The sequence below is a fragment of the Oncorhynchus nerka genome, linkage group LG12 (assembly GCF_034236695.1).
Source record: "Oncorhynchus nerka isolate Pitt River linkage group LG12, Oner_Uvic_2.0, whole genome shotgun sequence".
Classification (NCBI taxonomy): domain Eukaryota; kingdom Metazoa; phylum Chordata; class Actinopteri; order Salmoniformes; family Salmonidae; genus Oncorhynchus; species Oncorhynchus nerka.
Genome location: NC_088407.1, coordinates 79,573,269 through 79,588,591, shown reverse-complemented (window position 1 = coordinate 79,588,591; position 15,323 = coordinate 79,573,269). Strand labels below are relative to the sequence as shown.

The 15,323-nt window shown below is 47.1% G+C and overlaps 1 protein-coding gene across 1 annotated transcript in view; it reads right to left on the bottom strand.

The window, feature by feature from the left end:
• The window catches only part of LOC115138845 (nesprin-1-like), a 195,657-nt gene that overhangs the window by 65,011 nt on the left and 115,323 nt on the right, over positions 1 to 15,323 (bottom strand). The window contains 22 exon segments of the mRNA XM_065025814.1: positions 49 to 131; positions 134 to 209; positions 1,780 to 1,893; positions 3,292 to 3,414; positions 3,676 to 3,855; positions 4,087 to 4,230; positions 4,470 to 4,652; positions 4,842 to 4,964; positions 5,268 to 5,453; positions 5,884 to 6,021; positions 6,701 to 6,883; positions 7,109 to 7,261; positions 7,889 to 8,044; positions 8,311 to 8,476; positions 8,939 to 9,213; positions 9,582 to 9,800; positions 10,408 to 10,552; positions 11,042 to 11,205; positions 11,504 to 11,677; positions 11,908 to 13,545; positions 13,663 to 13,938; positions 14,026 to 14,275. Coding sequence (XP_064881886.1) covers positions 49 to 131; positions 134 to 209; positions 1,780 to 1,893; positions 3,292 to 3,414; positions 3,676 to 3,855; positions 4,087 to 4,230; positions 4,470 to 4,652; positions 4,842 to 4,964; positions 5,268 to 5,453; positions 5,884 to 6,021; positions 6,701 to 6,883; positions 7,109 to 7,261; positions 7,889 to 8,044; positions 8,311 to 8,476; positions 8,939 to 9,213; positions 9,582 to 9,800; positions 10,408 to 10,552; positions 11,042 to 11,205; positions 11,504 to 11,677; positions 11,908 to 13,545; positions 13,663 to 13,938; positions 14,026 to 14,275 — 5,149 coding nt within the window.

Genomic DNA, 15,323 nt, shown 5'->3' with positions numbered 1-15,323 from the left:
AGCGAAATGTTATGTTTTCATTTTCAAGCAATACTGATACTGCCTTACCTGATGGGCTTCCATATGACTATCTGTGCTCTGGTCAGCCTCCAGTGGCTTGTTGAGTTTGGCCTCGATGGCCTCCATCTTAGGGAGATAGACTGAAGAGAACCCTGGTTGCACTGCTGCTTCTCCAGCGCCTCATACAGAGACCTCTGCTTCTCACTGATCTGGACAGGAGAGGACATAGCAGTAGTCAAAAATAGTTGTACTTCACAGTAGATTTATAAACTTTTCCAAATAGTTGAGGTAGTGTGGCGGATGAATCAGAATTAGTTGGGTAACATAGATAATTAAGATGTTTTATTTGCATAATATGCTTATGTGAGATGTTTGTCATTAGAATGTATCCTTTTGGACTATAGTGTTGGCAGTTGCACTTTTCCCTCAGTCACCTGGGGCCCAGAGAGGGGAGAGGTCAGGCTTGTCTTTCACATGTCCCTGGTGCTATCCCCAATATCAGAAAGGGAAGAGAACAGAATGGAACATTGTCTTCATGTGTGAATGTGTCTTTACCTATTACCTGTGAAGGGATGGCGTGGTTAATGGGGAACCAATTACTTGTCTCCACAATGTCTGTGCGCCAGTCAAGCCCTCCTTTGAGGTGTATGGCAGTGTCTGGGAACATTGTATGTCCTCTCTGATCTGACACTTAACCTGGGACAGTGTATGACCTAGAGGCTCACTCCCCTCAGTGAGCTTGTCCAGGAGTGGGGTCAAGAGGGGGTCTACTTGACATGGGAGTATCTAGAGTTGATAATTGATATACTGTATGCCATTGGATGAGTTGGTGTTTTTGTACTATGAAGTACCAGGAACGAGATTAGAACCTCGTCTGAGGGACCAAACTGAACGATAATTTATAGCGAATGTTATCTGGCTAAGGGATACCCCTTTCTCAAGAAAAAGTCTTTCTTTGTGAACAGTTCCTAAGATCTGTGGTTCATCATGTAAGTTGAGAGGAGTGTATCTTGGCTATAAAAGATCTTTGTATTTTTCTGTAGTCACTTTTCAATGGTTCATTAGAGATAGCGCATCATTGAAAGTCAAAAAGGCTATTGCAAAGCTTATTATTATTAAAGATGGAGTTTAAGTATAACTCTGACTGGTGTGTAGTTTGTAACTCTCCTCATTTGGTAAAGCAGAAATATGCCACCACAGTAGTCAAACATAAAAGCAAGTGAGGATAGGACATACACTACCGTTCAAAAGTTTTGGGGTCACTTAGAAATGTCCTTGTTTTTCAAAGAAAAGCAAAACAAATTGTCCATTAAAATACTATCAAATTGATCAGAAATACAGTGGAGACATTGTTAATACTGTTGTAAATGACTGGAAATGGCAGATTTATTTATGGAATATCTACATAGGAGTACAGAGGCCTATTATCAGCAACCATCACTCCTGTGTTCCAATGGCACGTTGTGTTAGCTAATCCACGTTTATCATCTTAAAAGGCTAATTGATCATTAGAAAACCCTTTTGCAATTATGTTAGCACAGCTGAAAACTGTTGTCCTGATTAAAGAATCAATAAAACTGGCCTTCTTTAGACTAGTTGAATATCTGGAGCATCAGCATTTGTGGGTTCGATTACAGGCTCACAAATGTCTTTCTTCTGAAACTCGTCAGTCTATTCTTGTTCTGAGAAATGAAGGCTATTCCTTGCGAGAAATTGCCAAGAAACTTTTGAACGGTAGTGTAGGTAGCAGCATAAATTAGATATATATGAATTGCGTACCACATTCTCCAGGGTCTCCCAGGAGCGTTGAAGGTCATCTAGGTTAGCCTCAGATTCAAACATCGGGTCATTTAGCTCCTGTACGGGAGCTCCGGGGAGGGTGTCTCGTCCCATCTGAAAGAAGACAACACAAGTGAGCAAAGTAAGCCTACACAGATAGAGGAGTTGATGTGTAAGACTTCACAGATAGAGGGGTTGATGTGTAAGCCTTCACAGATAGAGGGGTTGATGTGTAAGCCTTCACAGATAGAGGGGTTGATGTGTAAGCCTACACAGATAGAGGAGTCGATGTGTAAGACTTCACAGATAGAGGAGTTGATGTGTAAGCCTTCACAGATAGAGGAGTTGATGTGTAGGCCTTCACAGATAGAGGGGTTGATGTGTAAGCCTTCACAGATAGAGGAGTTGATGTGGAAGCCTTCAAAGATAGAGGGGTTGATGTGTAAGCCTACACAGATAGAGGAGTTGATGTGTAAGCCTTCACAGATAGAGGAGTTGATGTGTAAGCCTTCACAGATAGAGGGGTTGATGTGTAAGCCTACACAGATAGGAGTTGATGTGTAAGACTTCACAGATAGGAGTTGATGTGTAAGCCTACACAGATAGAGGAGTTGATGTGTAAGCCTTCACATATAGAGGGGTTGATGTGTAAGCCTTCACAGATCGAGGGGTTGATGTGTAAGCCTTCACAGATAGAGGAGTTGATGTGTAAGCCTACACAGATAGAGGAGTTGATGTGTAAGCCTACACAGATAGAGGAGTTGATGTGTAAGCCTACACAGATAGAGGGGTTGCTGTGTAAGTCTTCACAGAGAGGCACCATAGTGTTACTTGGCGCCTAGGTCGGTACACATTAAGGTATGTGGGCAGGTACTTTGTGGAGAAGTACAGTAGCCAGTAGCTATGTGTTAATCAGTGCTAATGCAATGCATTTAATACAGGATGACAGGGGATGGAGAATCCTTTCATCCCTCATGGTCTGCAGGGAAAGTGGAGAGAGAGAGAGTAGAAGAGAGAGAGAGAGAGAGAGAGGGCGAGAGAGAGAGAGGGTGAGAGAGAGAGAGAGAGAGAGAGAGAGAGAGAGAGGGCGAGAGAGAGAGAGAGAGAGTAGAAGAGAGAGAGAGAGTGCGAGATTAAGAGAGAGGGCGAGAGAGAGAGAGAGAGAGAGAGAGAGAGAGAGAGCGAGAGCGAGAGAGAGAGAGAGAGAGAGAGAGAGAGAGAGCGAGAGAGAGAGAGAGAGAGAGTAGAAGAGAGAGAGAGAAGAGAGAGAGAGAGAGAGAGAGAGAGAGCGAGAGCGAGAGCGAGAGAGCGAGAGAGAGAGAGAGAGAGAGCGAGAGAGAGCGAGAGAGAGCGAGAGAGAGAGAGAGAGAGAGAGAGAGAGAGAGTAGAAGAGAGAGAGAATGTGAGATTAAGAGAGAGGGCGAGAGAGAGAGAGAGAGAGAGAGAGAGAGAGAGAGAGAGAGAGAGAGCGAGAGAGAGAGAGAGGGAGCGAGAGAGCTCAGTATGTGATACCTGTGTGTGAGTGCTAGGAGAAGGGGAGCGACAGACAGGAGAGGAGATCTCACTGCTGGTACCCTCCTCCCCAGACTCCTCGGTGACCGGGGACAGAAGGGTGTGACAGCGGCCAGCCGTCATCTGACACACCGCAGGACAGTTAGGACAGATACACAAAGAGCATTCATGTTTTAGAGTCAGTCCATCACCAAGAACTCAGTAAGACTAGCACATTCAGTAACTTTCTGACAGACTGCATGCTAGCCGTGAGATTCCAGATTTGATGAAGGGTAGCAGGATTAACAGTGGAGTGATTTGTCTGAGTTAGTTAATTACCGGTAATCAGAAAATACATGCAGTACAAAACACATCATTAGTAAAGGAGGGGAGTCGGCCAGTCACCATAAGAACAGATGGTTTGTCTATGTCTCCATCCAGGTCCTCCACGGTAAGCCCCACCCGCTCCGTGTCACTCACAGTGAGTAGCATGGTGTCATGTTTGGCCTTCACAGTCAGCATCTTACACTTCGAATTCAGACTGGCTATCTCCTCCTGGTAACCCTTGATTTTCTGGGCCAGCTCCTGTTAGTAGCATCCCAATTACAGTCAGTGGTTATGGTCACAACAAGGGAGTTAAGCATCTATATACACTGTAGGCATACACTTATACAATGTTTATTTCGTTTTAAAATTTTTTTACATTTGTTTTGGATACCTACTTATCAGAACAAGTACCAGAATCTAGAGGTTTTCAATTCCTTTATATATGCAAAATATTTTATTTTATTCCACTGTCAATGTGGTGTACTATACCTCATGGTGTAGGATCTGAGCCTGCAGTTCCTGGATAGTGCTGGTGGGAATGGGTCGGTCCTGGATGACCCTGTGGGCATCCTCTATCAGCCCCTGGAAGTGCTTCGCCTCCTGCTCATACTGCTCATACTGCACAACAGCCTCCTACAGAAGGACAGGAAATCAAGGAACGTCAATACTGGTGCACAATGAAGGATGTGAACTGTTGTTGGCTTGCAGGTGTGTCTAACCGGATTCAAAACTCTGGTCTTCTGTGTGCCTCAAGACTGTGTTGTTACGTTGAGCTAAAACCTAGGTATTAGCTCAGGGAACTAACACAAGTCTTCAGTCTTATTCATTATGCGGTTTCTCCTCTGTTACACAGTGTGCTGCGGCCTCCCTACCTGTAGAATGTTGCACTGCTGTATTACGACATGCTGTAGCTGGCTGGCCTCCTGCTGTAGGCCTAGTGCCGTGTGACAGATAGCCAGGTCAGGCATCACCTCCTCTGGGACGCGCAGGGCGCTCTGACACAGCTGCACCGCCTGCACCTGCAGCTTGAAGCCCTCCATCTCTGACAGCAGACGCTAGGAGAACAGACAGGAGGAAACTTTACATTCTACCGACAAACCTTAAGTGTGAGACATAGGTAGGAGAAGTAGAAAGAGACAGAGAAAGAAGAGGAAGGGAAGAAGAAGAACAACAACAACAAGAACATGATATGAGAATAAAATTCTGTGTTATTCTCTGGTTAAGTTAGAATTGAAGTTAGCTACCTGTCTCTGGGCCAGTTGTTCTTTGAGACTCTGTCGGACAAGATCAGGAGAGGTCAGTGTAGCTTGGACCTGTTGCAGAGCCACTTGTAGGGTCTTCACCTCATACTCCAGAGGTTCCATACTCTGAGGGGACGACACAGGACACACACAGGTTATTCTTGGAACCCAGAACCAAATCTAGTGAGTGCTAGCTGGGTGGCAATCAATTAATGTTAACCGTCTGTCAATAGGACTACACACAGGTCAAGCAATCAAATGTTTTTATGTACAGGTGAGAATAACACTGAGATGCTAAAAGCTATTTACACATTGTGCATAATTTTGTCAACGACCGTCTTTGTAACAAAGACTAACAACAATGCAACAGTAAAATCCGATGCTAGGCTAAATGCTAAGCCAGTGTATTCAGTATGTCTGAATCAGTACCTTGGCTGCGTCCTGAAGGCTCTGCAGCCGTGTCCTGATGGTCTGCTGGAGCTCCTCGGTGTGGCGGCTCAGCTCACACACCTGCTGGGACATGTTCTCCGTCTGCAGCACCTCAGACAGCAGATCCACCTTCTCTCCCATGGCCTGCAGGTCCCCATGGAGCTCTCGAGATTCACGCAGCACGGACTGATGATGGGGAGAGGAGGAAGACAACACAATACGGGCAATGAATGGAGTAAGAGGACACTGTCTATGAAAATGAGTGCCACCCAGTGATGGTTGAATCCTGAGAAGTGCCAGTTAAAGAGAACCAACATCCTGGATCCCTGGTTAGAGGGAGAATGATAGGAGACAGGGTAACAGAACACGTATTTATTACCACACACACACACACACACACACACACACACACACACACACACACACACACACACACACACACACACACACACACACACACACACACACACACACACACACACACACACACATACCACCAGTATCGCTGCAGAGGGTACAGTGGAAGTGAACAGCGAGACGGTTAAATACAGTCTGTATTGGCTTTTTAATCCAGCAGCTCTCCATCATGTGTTTATTCATGTCGATCTCCACCCACCTCGTCCATCCTTATCTGTTCCTGCAGATGAGAGGAGGAGTTCCAGATGATGTTGGCCCTCACCAGGCCCTTGGCTTTCTCTGACCACCTCACTATGAAGTCCAGCATCTCATTGTACTCCTCTAGATGGGTCCCTGCCTGGAGGGGAGAGATAACAAGAGAGGCAATGAGGAACTAGGGAACAGGCGTGGATACCTTAGTGATACCGACAATGTGTGTTATGGTATTACTAGGATTAAAAGTGAAATGGCCCCATGTAAACACTCTGGGCTGGGCAACACTGTACATTGATGCCACCTCTTCGGGGTAACAACAACAACAGCAACACTGTACATTGATGCCACCTCTTCGGGGTAACAACAACAACAGCAACACTGTACATTGATGCCACCTCTTCGGGGTAACAACAACAACAGCAACACTGTACATTGATGCCACCTCTTCGGGGCAACAACAACAACAGCGACACTGTACATTGATGCCACCTCTTCGGGGTAACAACAACAACAGCAACACTGTACATTGATGCTACCTCTTCGGGGTAACAACAACAACAGCAACACTGTACATTGATGCCACCTCTTCGGGGTAACAACAACAACAGCAACACTGTACATTGATGCTACCTCTTCGGGGTAACAACAACAACAGCAACACTGTACATTGATGCCACCTCTTCGGGGTAACAACAACAACAGCAACACTGTACATTGATGCCACCTCTTCGGGGTAACAACAACAACACCAACAGTGTAACAACAACTAGACTTCCCATGTATTTTTCCCCAACCTTTTCTTGATACAATTGGTTCCTAACCTTTTTGAGCCAGATGGATCTACACTCGGCGAGTCTGGCAGTGTGGTGGTGGATGTCTCCTAACTTGACGATGGCATCACTCAGCTGTTTGGCCAAGATGGGGTTCCGTCTGCCGAACTCCTGGACCGCAGCATCCAGCTCTGACAGAGTCCGATGACAGCTCTCCAGATCATCACAAAGACACTGTGGAGAGCAGAGGAGAGAAACTTGGAGTTCAAATAAACTGACCAAGATAACAGCTCTGTATGCTCATTCACTTTGAATGTAGAGGGAAAACAGCACACGTTAAGAGCAGAAAATACTATTTGGAATATCTGAGTTTACTTCCTGAATTTACTAAATTAACATGAAATTGAACCCAACCCTGATTAAGAGCCGTATGCATGAGCCTCTTCAGCTCGCACTCACCTTGGTCTCGTCTTTAGCGTGATGGACATCGCTGGCTTTGTCATTGAGACTGGTGGAGATGGCTTTCATCTTCTCCGACACGTCATGGATCCTGGAACTGATGTCCTCCTTGATGTCTCTTGTCTTCTGGATCTCTTTCTCTTTGGACAGAACCTTGTGAAAATCAGAAGAGGAAGGAAATATAGTTGATATAGTTGTATAGTTCTAAAAGATAGTTGATATAGTTGTATAGTTCTAAAAGATAGTTGATATAGTTGTATAGTTCTAAAAGATAGTTGATATAATGCGATTTCGAAATTTGGTCATGCATCAGCAGGTAGCCTAGTGGTTAGAGTGTTGGACTTGTAACCTAAAGGTTGCAAGATTGAATCCCTGAGCTGACAAGGTAAAAAAATAATCTATCTTTCTGCCCCTGAAGAAGGCAGTTAACACACTGTTCCTAGGCCATCAATGAAAATAAGAATTTGTTCTTAACTGACTTGCCTAGTTAAATAAGGGTAAATAAAAATAAACTCAATTAGCCCATGTCATCAATTTTTGGGGGATTGGTAAGTTAGTCTAGCGGCCAGCTTTCTAAACTTGTAGTGAGGATGGTTGAATTTCCGACCGGGGTGGGGCCAATTGATCATCAGTTATCATATTAAAAATTGCAAACACCATATGGCAAAATGTGTAGAATTGCAGGAAATTTGTTATAAAACTCCAAAATCTTCGCTCCGCCCCATGGCAAAATGTGTGTGTATGATGTCCATCCATGCCCTACATAGTCCAGTACAGTACCTGGTCCTGGATGGCCCCCAGTGCTAGGGACACCTCAGCCAGCTGCATGGAGATCTCTGAGGGCAGGATGGTGTACAGGTCCAGATACTTGCTCTGCTGCTGCTCTGCTATCTTATCCACATGCTGACGGTAGCCAATCACATCACCGTGAACCACCTGTACAATACATAAGAGAAACATGGTCATGTCCACATGTGCCAATACTCGAAAACAAGCAACTCACACCAAAGCTAGCATCGATCCCAGCCTGAGACTACACCATAGCATACAATACTGCTGGAAACGACAGTTGAGTAAATGCCTTATGGAATTTTGGCAATGAACTAGTTATTTTTGTGACAGAGTCATGTGTAGTCAATAAAATGATGTGTTAGATGGTGTTAACGCTGTCTTCAGTTCCATAGGGTTCGTCAGCGGCTTACCTCCAGCTCCTGCAGCAGAGCATCTATATCTGAGGTGGGGTTGGGGAGCAGCTCCCTGGTCTCCTGGATCCAGGCTTTGACCACACTCAGGTTCTTCTCTACCCCCTCTCTGTCCCTCAGCTCCACCCCAGCCTGGGTACGCTTGGTCTGCGCCTGCTGCAGCAGACTGGTGGAGGAGAGAAATAAAACCACTATTATCTGTTTTCAAGAGTGAAGGTGATGGAAACTTTAGCCCAAAGTTCCTCTCGGAATGAAGAGGATTCATTATTTTATGACCTTTATTTAACTAGGCAAGTCTGTTAAGAACAAATTCTTATTTTCAATGACAGCCTAGGGACAGTGGGTTAACTGCCTGTTCAGGGGCAGAACGACAAATTTGTACCTTGTCAGCTCGATTTGAACTTGCAACCTTTCAGTTACTAGTCCAACGCTCTAACCACTAGGCTACCCTGCCGCCCCAGTAAGTAATAATAAGCATTCAGGTCCTTCTGATAGGCCTATTGAGTTGTTTACAATATAACCAATCACCAGATCATATTCTAGCCTTGAAAGCAACATTTGAAGGCTAATCTAATTTGTGAGTGATCAACTGATCCGTGTAAAAAAACAATATTGATCTTTTCAATACCTTTCCAGGTGGTCTTGTACTGCTCTGATCTCCTTGAGACTGGGTAGTTCATCCTGTCCAGAGGTGGGCGATGGTGAAGGGACCTCCACATCATGGAGCAGGCTGAGGGCATACTGACGCAGCAGGGTGAGGGAGGACAGCTCTCCCTCTACATCCTGGATTAGCAGCTCATGCTGGTCCAACACAGACTGTAGGGTAGCCTTGGAGGCCTTCTCCACAACACAGTCTATAATACGGCTCTGTAGATCCTCCACCATGCTCCTCAGCTTCACCATCTGAAATGAACGAAGACAGGCACATGTCAAATACTGTGCTGTACCTATTTAGCCTCCTTCCAGATATGTTTGTGCTTATATACTGCAGCAAACATCTATGGTACTTGTTATGCCAAACATAAGATGTAAGCACTAACATATGGATCAGACTAGGATATATAATGTCAGGATATACGGGGAACAGATACACAATACAGTATATGCTATTAGTATACTGTTAAGTTCATACTATTGTCTTCTCTACAGTTTATTTGTGTAGGCTACAGAGTGAAATTGTACTATTTGAAGTACTATAAGAACCGCTTGGCGTTGTTCAGCTTTGTACTCACAACTCATCTAGTCATGTTTAATGTTTAGCGTTGCAGTACCTTCTCTCTGAAGGTCCCCCACTCCTGGGCCGTGTCCTCCAGTACCCTCTCCTGCCCTCGCGCCACGCTGCGAAGCCGGGTCCAGCGCTGCCACACCGTGGTCATGGAGCGGCTGATGGTGGCCTTGCTGGCCTCACTACCCACCAGCTCCAGTTGTGATGCCTGCTCCTCCAGCCCTGTCAGCTTCTCCTGGAACCCATTCACCATCAACAACAGGGACTGGCAGGGAGGAAGGAAGGAAGGAGGGAATATACACACAATGGAGGAGTCATTGTAAATCCACATATTACCCACTGGGCACAGATGTCAATTCAATGTCCATTCTATGTTGGTTGAACGTAGTTTCATGGAGACTGGGAATCAACAACGTTGATTCAAGCAGTGTGTGCCCAGAGGGTAAGTTCTTAACAAGCAGTGTGTGCCCAGAGGGTAAGTTCTTAACAAGCAGTGTGTGCCCAGAGGGTAAGTTCTTAACAAGCAGTGTGTGCCCAGAGGGTAAGTTCTTAACAAGCAGTGTGTGCCCAGAGGGTAAGTTCTTAACAAGCAGTGTGTGCCCAGAGGGTAAGTTCTTGACAAGCAGTGTGTGCCCAGAGGGTAAGTTCTTAACAAGCAGTGTGTGCCCAGAGGGTAAGTTCTTAACAAGCAGTGTGTGCCCAGAGGGTAAGTTCTTAACAAATCAAGTTCTCTCTGGAAAATGTTTACTAATGTTAACTTTGTGCTTTGATGACTAAAGATTAATGCTGATTACTCTGTCATTAGCAAAGTAACCAAGAATGTACAAGTCAAAATAGAAGACACTCTTTATTTTCCCATGGTCCTCTTTTACCCTGTGACTCCTGAGTTTCTCCTCGGCCTCCAGAAAGGTGGCAGCCTTTGCGGTGGAAAACTCAGTAAGCTTCTGCTCTGCCTCGTTCATCAGTTCAATCACCGTCTGCCTCGCCTCCTGGTAAGACTTCCACTTGGCCCCACAGCTAGGGACAGTCAATGTAATTCAGTTCAATTCAATTCAGTTATTGTCCCAATAGGACATTTCATGGTGCAGTCAAGTATTTACAGAAGATAGAACATACAGATATAGGATCTTAATTTGATCACTCTTTTGTTGATGATAATATTCATGCACCACAGGAAATGCAGATGAGCTTCATGATTTACATAAATCCTGCGAAAACCCGCACCAACACATAGTGCAGGTTTTGTTGCTGCAAATCATGTTGCTGCAGTTTTATTTTTGCTGCAACAATACTGGCCAAAGTAAGACCCAACATCTGTATGATACACTACATTGTGATGGAGGGGGGACATGTGTTGGAGGGTATATAATGTCTAAGTTTCCATTGAGTAAGTCATAATGATGACGATCACATTAAGACAATCCAATCCAATCACTCTCTATATTCAAAACTTTTAAACCCTTATTGTCAATGTTTTGGTTACAATCTTTTCTTCGAATTCTGCACCTGATCAGGACGTCCTGGTGATTCTGCAGCTGATCTCGGACCTCCACTCCTCTCTGCTGAGCAGACTCCACATTCAGTCTGAGCTGTTCCTTGGCTGTGGGGTTCACCAGGTTCTCCAGCTGGGGGGGCAGAGCCTCCAACTCCTGCAGGTGGTCTAGGAACTTCTGCTCCCAGGAAAAAGGGAGAGAACAACTTCAACACTTATCCTGTTGCGTAAATAAATGAACGAGTGCTTGAAGCTAGTCTGAGTGCTAGTCTGTGCTATCATGCCAACTTCCTGTCACTCATTGTCATACTGAAATGTATCTGGCAAGAGCATCAACAGATCAGGGACTAGGCTAGCTTGCAACAGGCAACCCATCACATCAAACAAAGGCAAAAAGGCCAACATTCATAAGATGCAATTAATTGAAGCTTTGTTTTAATTTTCTTTTAGCATTGTGTCTTTAATAGAGCAGTCACCTGCTCTGAGGCCAGGATGTCCTCCTGCTGGCGGAGACACTCTTCATAGTTCTCTACGTCCACCCCCAGACTGGCCAGTTGTAGGAAGGCCACAGCGTCCTCCAGCCACTGACACGCAGACTGCATCCGGAAGTGGTACTTCTGACACAACGCCAAGGCCTGCTCCAGGGTGATCTGGAGAACAGACATGGGAATCGAGAGGGTGAATATGTGAAGCCAACAACACCAATACAGAATGTCAACCAATAGGTTCTGTTACTGACATTATTACAGGTTTGCAAAATTCCATAAACTTTCCCAAAGTTCTCAGATGGAATTCTCCAACCGGGATTTCTGAAAACTCCGGAAAAAGCCCAACTCCCTTAAATTGTAATATATATTGGGACAGTATGATATTTTCTTACTTGTTTGGAACTCATTGCTTGCTGTACATCAGCCTGTAGCTTGGCCATCTCCTCCAGGCTCAGGTCAACGTGGGCTGGGACCAGTTCGTTGGCGCTGGTGTACTTCTGTTTCTCCCTACTGCTCAGGGCCTCCACGATCCTCAGCCTGGACTGAACCTCATCCTGCATTATCTGCTGTTTCCTGATCTCTTCCTGGACCTTTTCTACCCTCACGTCCACCACTACGACAGCACAGCCCAGCTCATCCCTCATATGCTGCAGCCAGTCCAGCGTTCTCTTCACCTCCGTCTCAAAGTCTTTACTCTGGACAAACCTATTCTCACACTCCACTATCAGCTCCCCCACGGCAGACTGTAGGGACTGCAGCTCCTCCTGCCAAAGGACCACCTGTTCCCTGGAAGCGTCATGGGCAGCCTTGTCCAGCTGAGGAGCTAAGTTATCCATCTGCTCCATGAGTCTGGACAGGTGAGAGCTGGCGCTCTGAAGACTCCCGGCCAGGGCATGGTAATTCTTCAGCCTCTCCTCCACCGACTGGGTCTCTGCATTGACCTTGACTAGCTCTTCTTTGGTAGCCTTTAGCTCAGAGTCCACCTGCATGGCCATGGCCTTGTGGTCCTCGAAGGACTCCAGTGTGTCGTCGAGATGCTCCACCCGCTGTTCGATGAGCCTCTTGAGCCCATTGTAAAGACTCACCAGCTGGGTCAACTCTTCAGGTCTCCAGGGTTGACCGGTGCTGCGGAAGCCTTCTTTCTTCTGGTTCAGTTCACTGACAGCCAGACCAAGGTTGCCCAGATCTACCTGAAGAGCTTTGTAGTCACTCAGTAAATTCACAACCTGCTCTGTCTGCAGACCAACAGGCTGCAACCCTAAGTTATGGAAGTGCTCCTCAAGTTCTTTCAATGCTTTATGAGTCACGTCTATGAAGGAGGCGTACTCCTTTCTGGCTAGGATGGCCTGCTCGATCTTCTCCTGTTTCTCTTTGGCCAGAGCCAGTATGCTGTTGTATTTCTGTGGCAGGGCATTGAGTTTCTCATCCAAGTAACAGTGGTCCACTTCATTCAGAGTGGGCAGGATCTCCTGACCAGTTCTCTGGACGATCAGTAAGAGGTTTTCATATTCCATCGCCTGCTCTACTATCTGCCGGTACTTCAAAAGCTGCACGGTCAGCTCTAAGTCGCCATTCATGAGGTTGATCTCAGGGAAGGTCACAATGTCTGCTTGTTTCAGCCACTGACACGTCTTTTCCAGGTCTGCCTTGAAGTACTTCCTGGAGACAAGCACCATGTCCAGTTCTTGGAGCCTCTGGACACATTTCTGCAGGGCTTTTTCAAAGATGTTCTGCAGCTCCTGCAGCTTGGTGAGCATCTCCACCTTCTCATCCTGCGTGGCGTCCTTCATCAGGTCTCTGCCCTGAGACCACAGGGAGGTAAGCTCGCTCTGGTAGGCCTTCAGGCTGCTCTGGATGCTCCTGCAGGCCTTAACCTGCTTGGCCAGGTCGTCAGGTAGCAGTGCAATGTACTCCTCCGCCTGGGCCTTCTTCTCATTCTGCTGGACCCAGGTGATGGACTGGTTGACAGCCTGCAGGAACTGGGTCCTCTCAGTGAAGGCCTTGCTGAGGTGCTTTCTGCGTTGAGCCACCTTTATTTAATTTGCACAAAAATACAATATATATATTACAGTGTAAACATAAGGTATACATGCATGTGCAGGAGAGGTGAGAAACCCAAATGGCCTTTTATAAAAACCTTCTCCCACCTTCACGCTGAGTGACTCCACCTCGGCCTGAGTGTCTGAAATGAGCTGCTGCAGGCGCTGGCACTCGTTGAGCCCCAGGTGAGCCAGGACACGGTCAGCATCACTCATGGCCTGGGCCAGAAGCAGCTGCTTGGCCTCCAGTTCACTGCAAATGCTGAGGTGGTCGAAGAGGAAGCTTTGGGCCAACTCTGGAGGAGGACTCATCTTCATGGCTTCAGAAAGGCCTGGCTGCTGCTCTTCGGCCCACTCCCTGGCCTCCCTTAGACGGGCCTCCACCTGAATAGAATAGAGTAAAATAGATACGTTATTGTCCATTGATTAGAACTGAAATGTGTATTCTGCCTTTTTACAACAAACACACACCGTGGCCATGTCCTCCAAGGTCAGCACTGAGTCCTGTATCTTCCTGTTGATGAGGCTCTGCAGCTGAACCCAGCGCTGCTCAAAATGGCTGATCTGTTCCTTCACCAGCTCCTTGTCATCCAGGTTCAGGTGGTGGGTGACTTTCTGCCTCTGGTCCTTCAGGTCCTCCAGAGTTCCCTTCTGGTCTCCGAGAGCTACGGCGAGTTTCTTCAGCGCCTCCAAGTGCTCAGATGAACTTTCAGCATCAGTCCTAGGGAGGATAGGAAAATATAAAATTACTGGATATTATAATGACTCTTTTTCAAAGTTAAGACATAATCTAATGAAAATAGAGTGATTAGAAGAAGTTCAGGTCTACTGCTGAAAGGGAATGTTTGAGAGATATTGTCATGGTTTTTAGAATGTTGGTACAGCTCTCAAACTCTTAAGTCATGTTACCACTGTCATGGCAACTATGACTATTCAGCTATTGATCCCACACAGAGTCGATCTTCTATTTATATAAACAGAGTGCCCTGGAAGCTGGTCCCACAGAGTGCCCTGGAGACTGGTCCCACAGAGTGCCCTGGAGACTGGTCCCACAGAGTGCCCTGGAGGCTGGTCCCACAGAGTGCCCTGGAGACTGGTCCCACAGAGTGCCCTGGAGACTGGTCCCACAGAGTACCCTGGAGGCTGGTCCCACATAGTGCCCTGGAGACTGGCAGAGTGCCCTGGAGACTGGTCCCACAGAGTGCCCCTGTCCCACAGAGAGGCTGGTCCCCAGAGAGACTGGTCCCACAGAGTGCCCTGGAGACTGGTCCCAGTGCCCAGACTGGTCCCACAGAGTGCCCTGGAGACTGGTCCCACAGAGTGCCCTGGAGGCTGGTCCCACAGAGTGCCCTGGAGACTGGTCCCACAGAGTGCCCTGGAGACTGGTCCCACAGAGTGCCCTGGAGGCTGGTCCCACAGAGTGCCCTGGAGGCTGGTCCCACAGAGTGCCCTGGAGACTGGTCCCACAGAGTGCCCTGGAGACTGGTCCCACAGAGTGCCCTGGAGACTGGTCCCACAGAGTGCCCTGGAGACTGGTCCCACAGAGTGCCCTGGAGACTGGTCCCACAGAGTGCCCTGGAGACTGGTCCCACAGAGTGCCCTGGAGACTGGTCCCACAGAGTGCCCTGGAGGCTGGTCCCACAGAGTGCCCTGGAGACTGGTCCCACAGAGTGCCCTGGAGACTGGTCCCACAGAGTGCCCTGGAGACTGGTCCCACAGAGTGCCCTGGAGACTGGAAACTGGAGACTGATCCCACAGAGTGCCCTGGA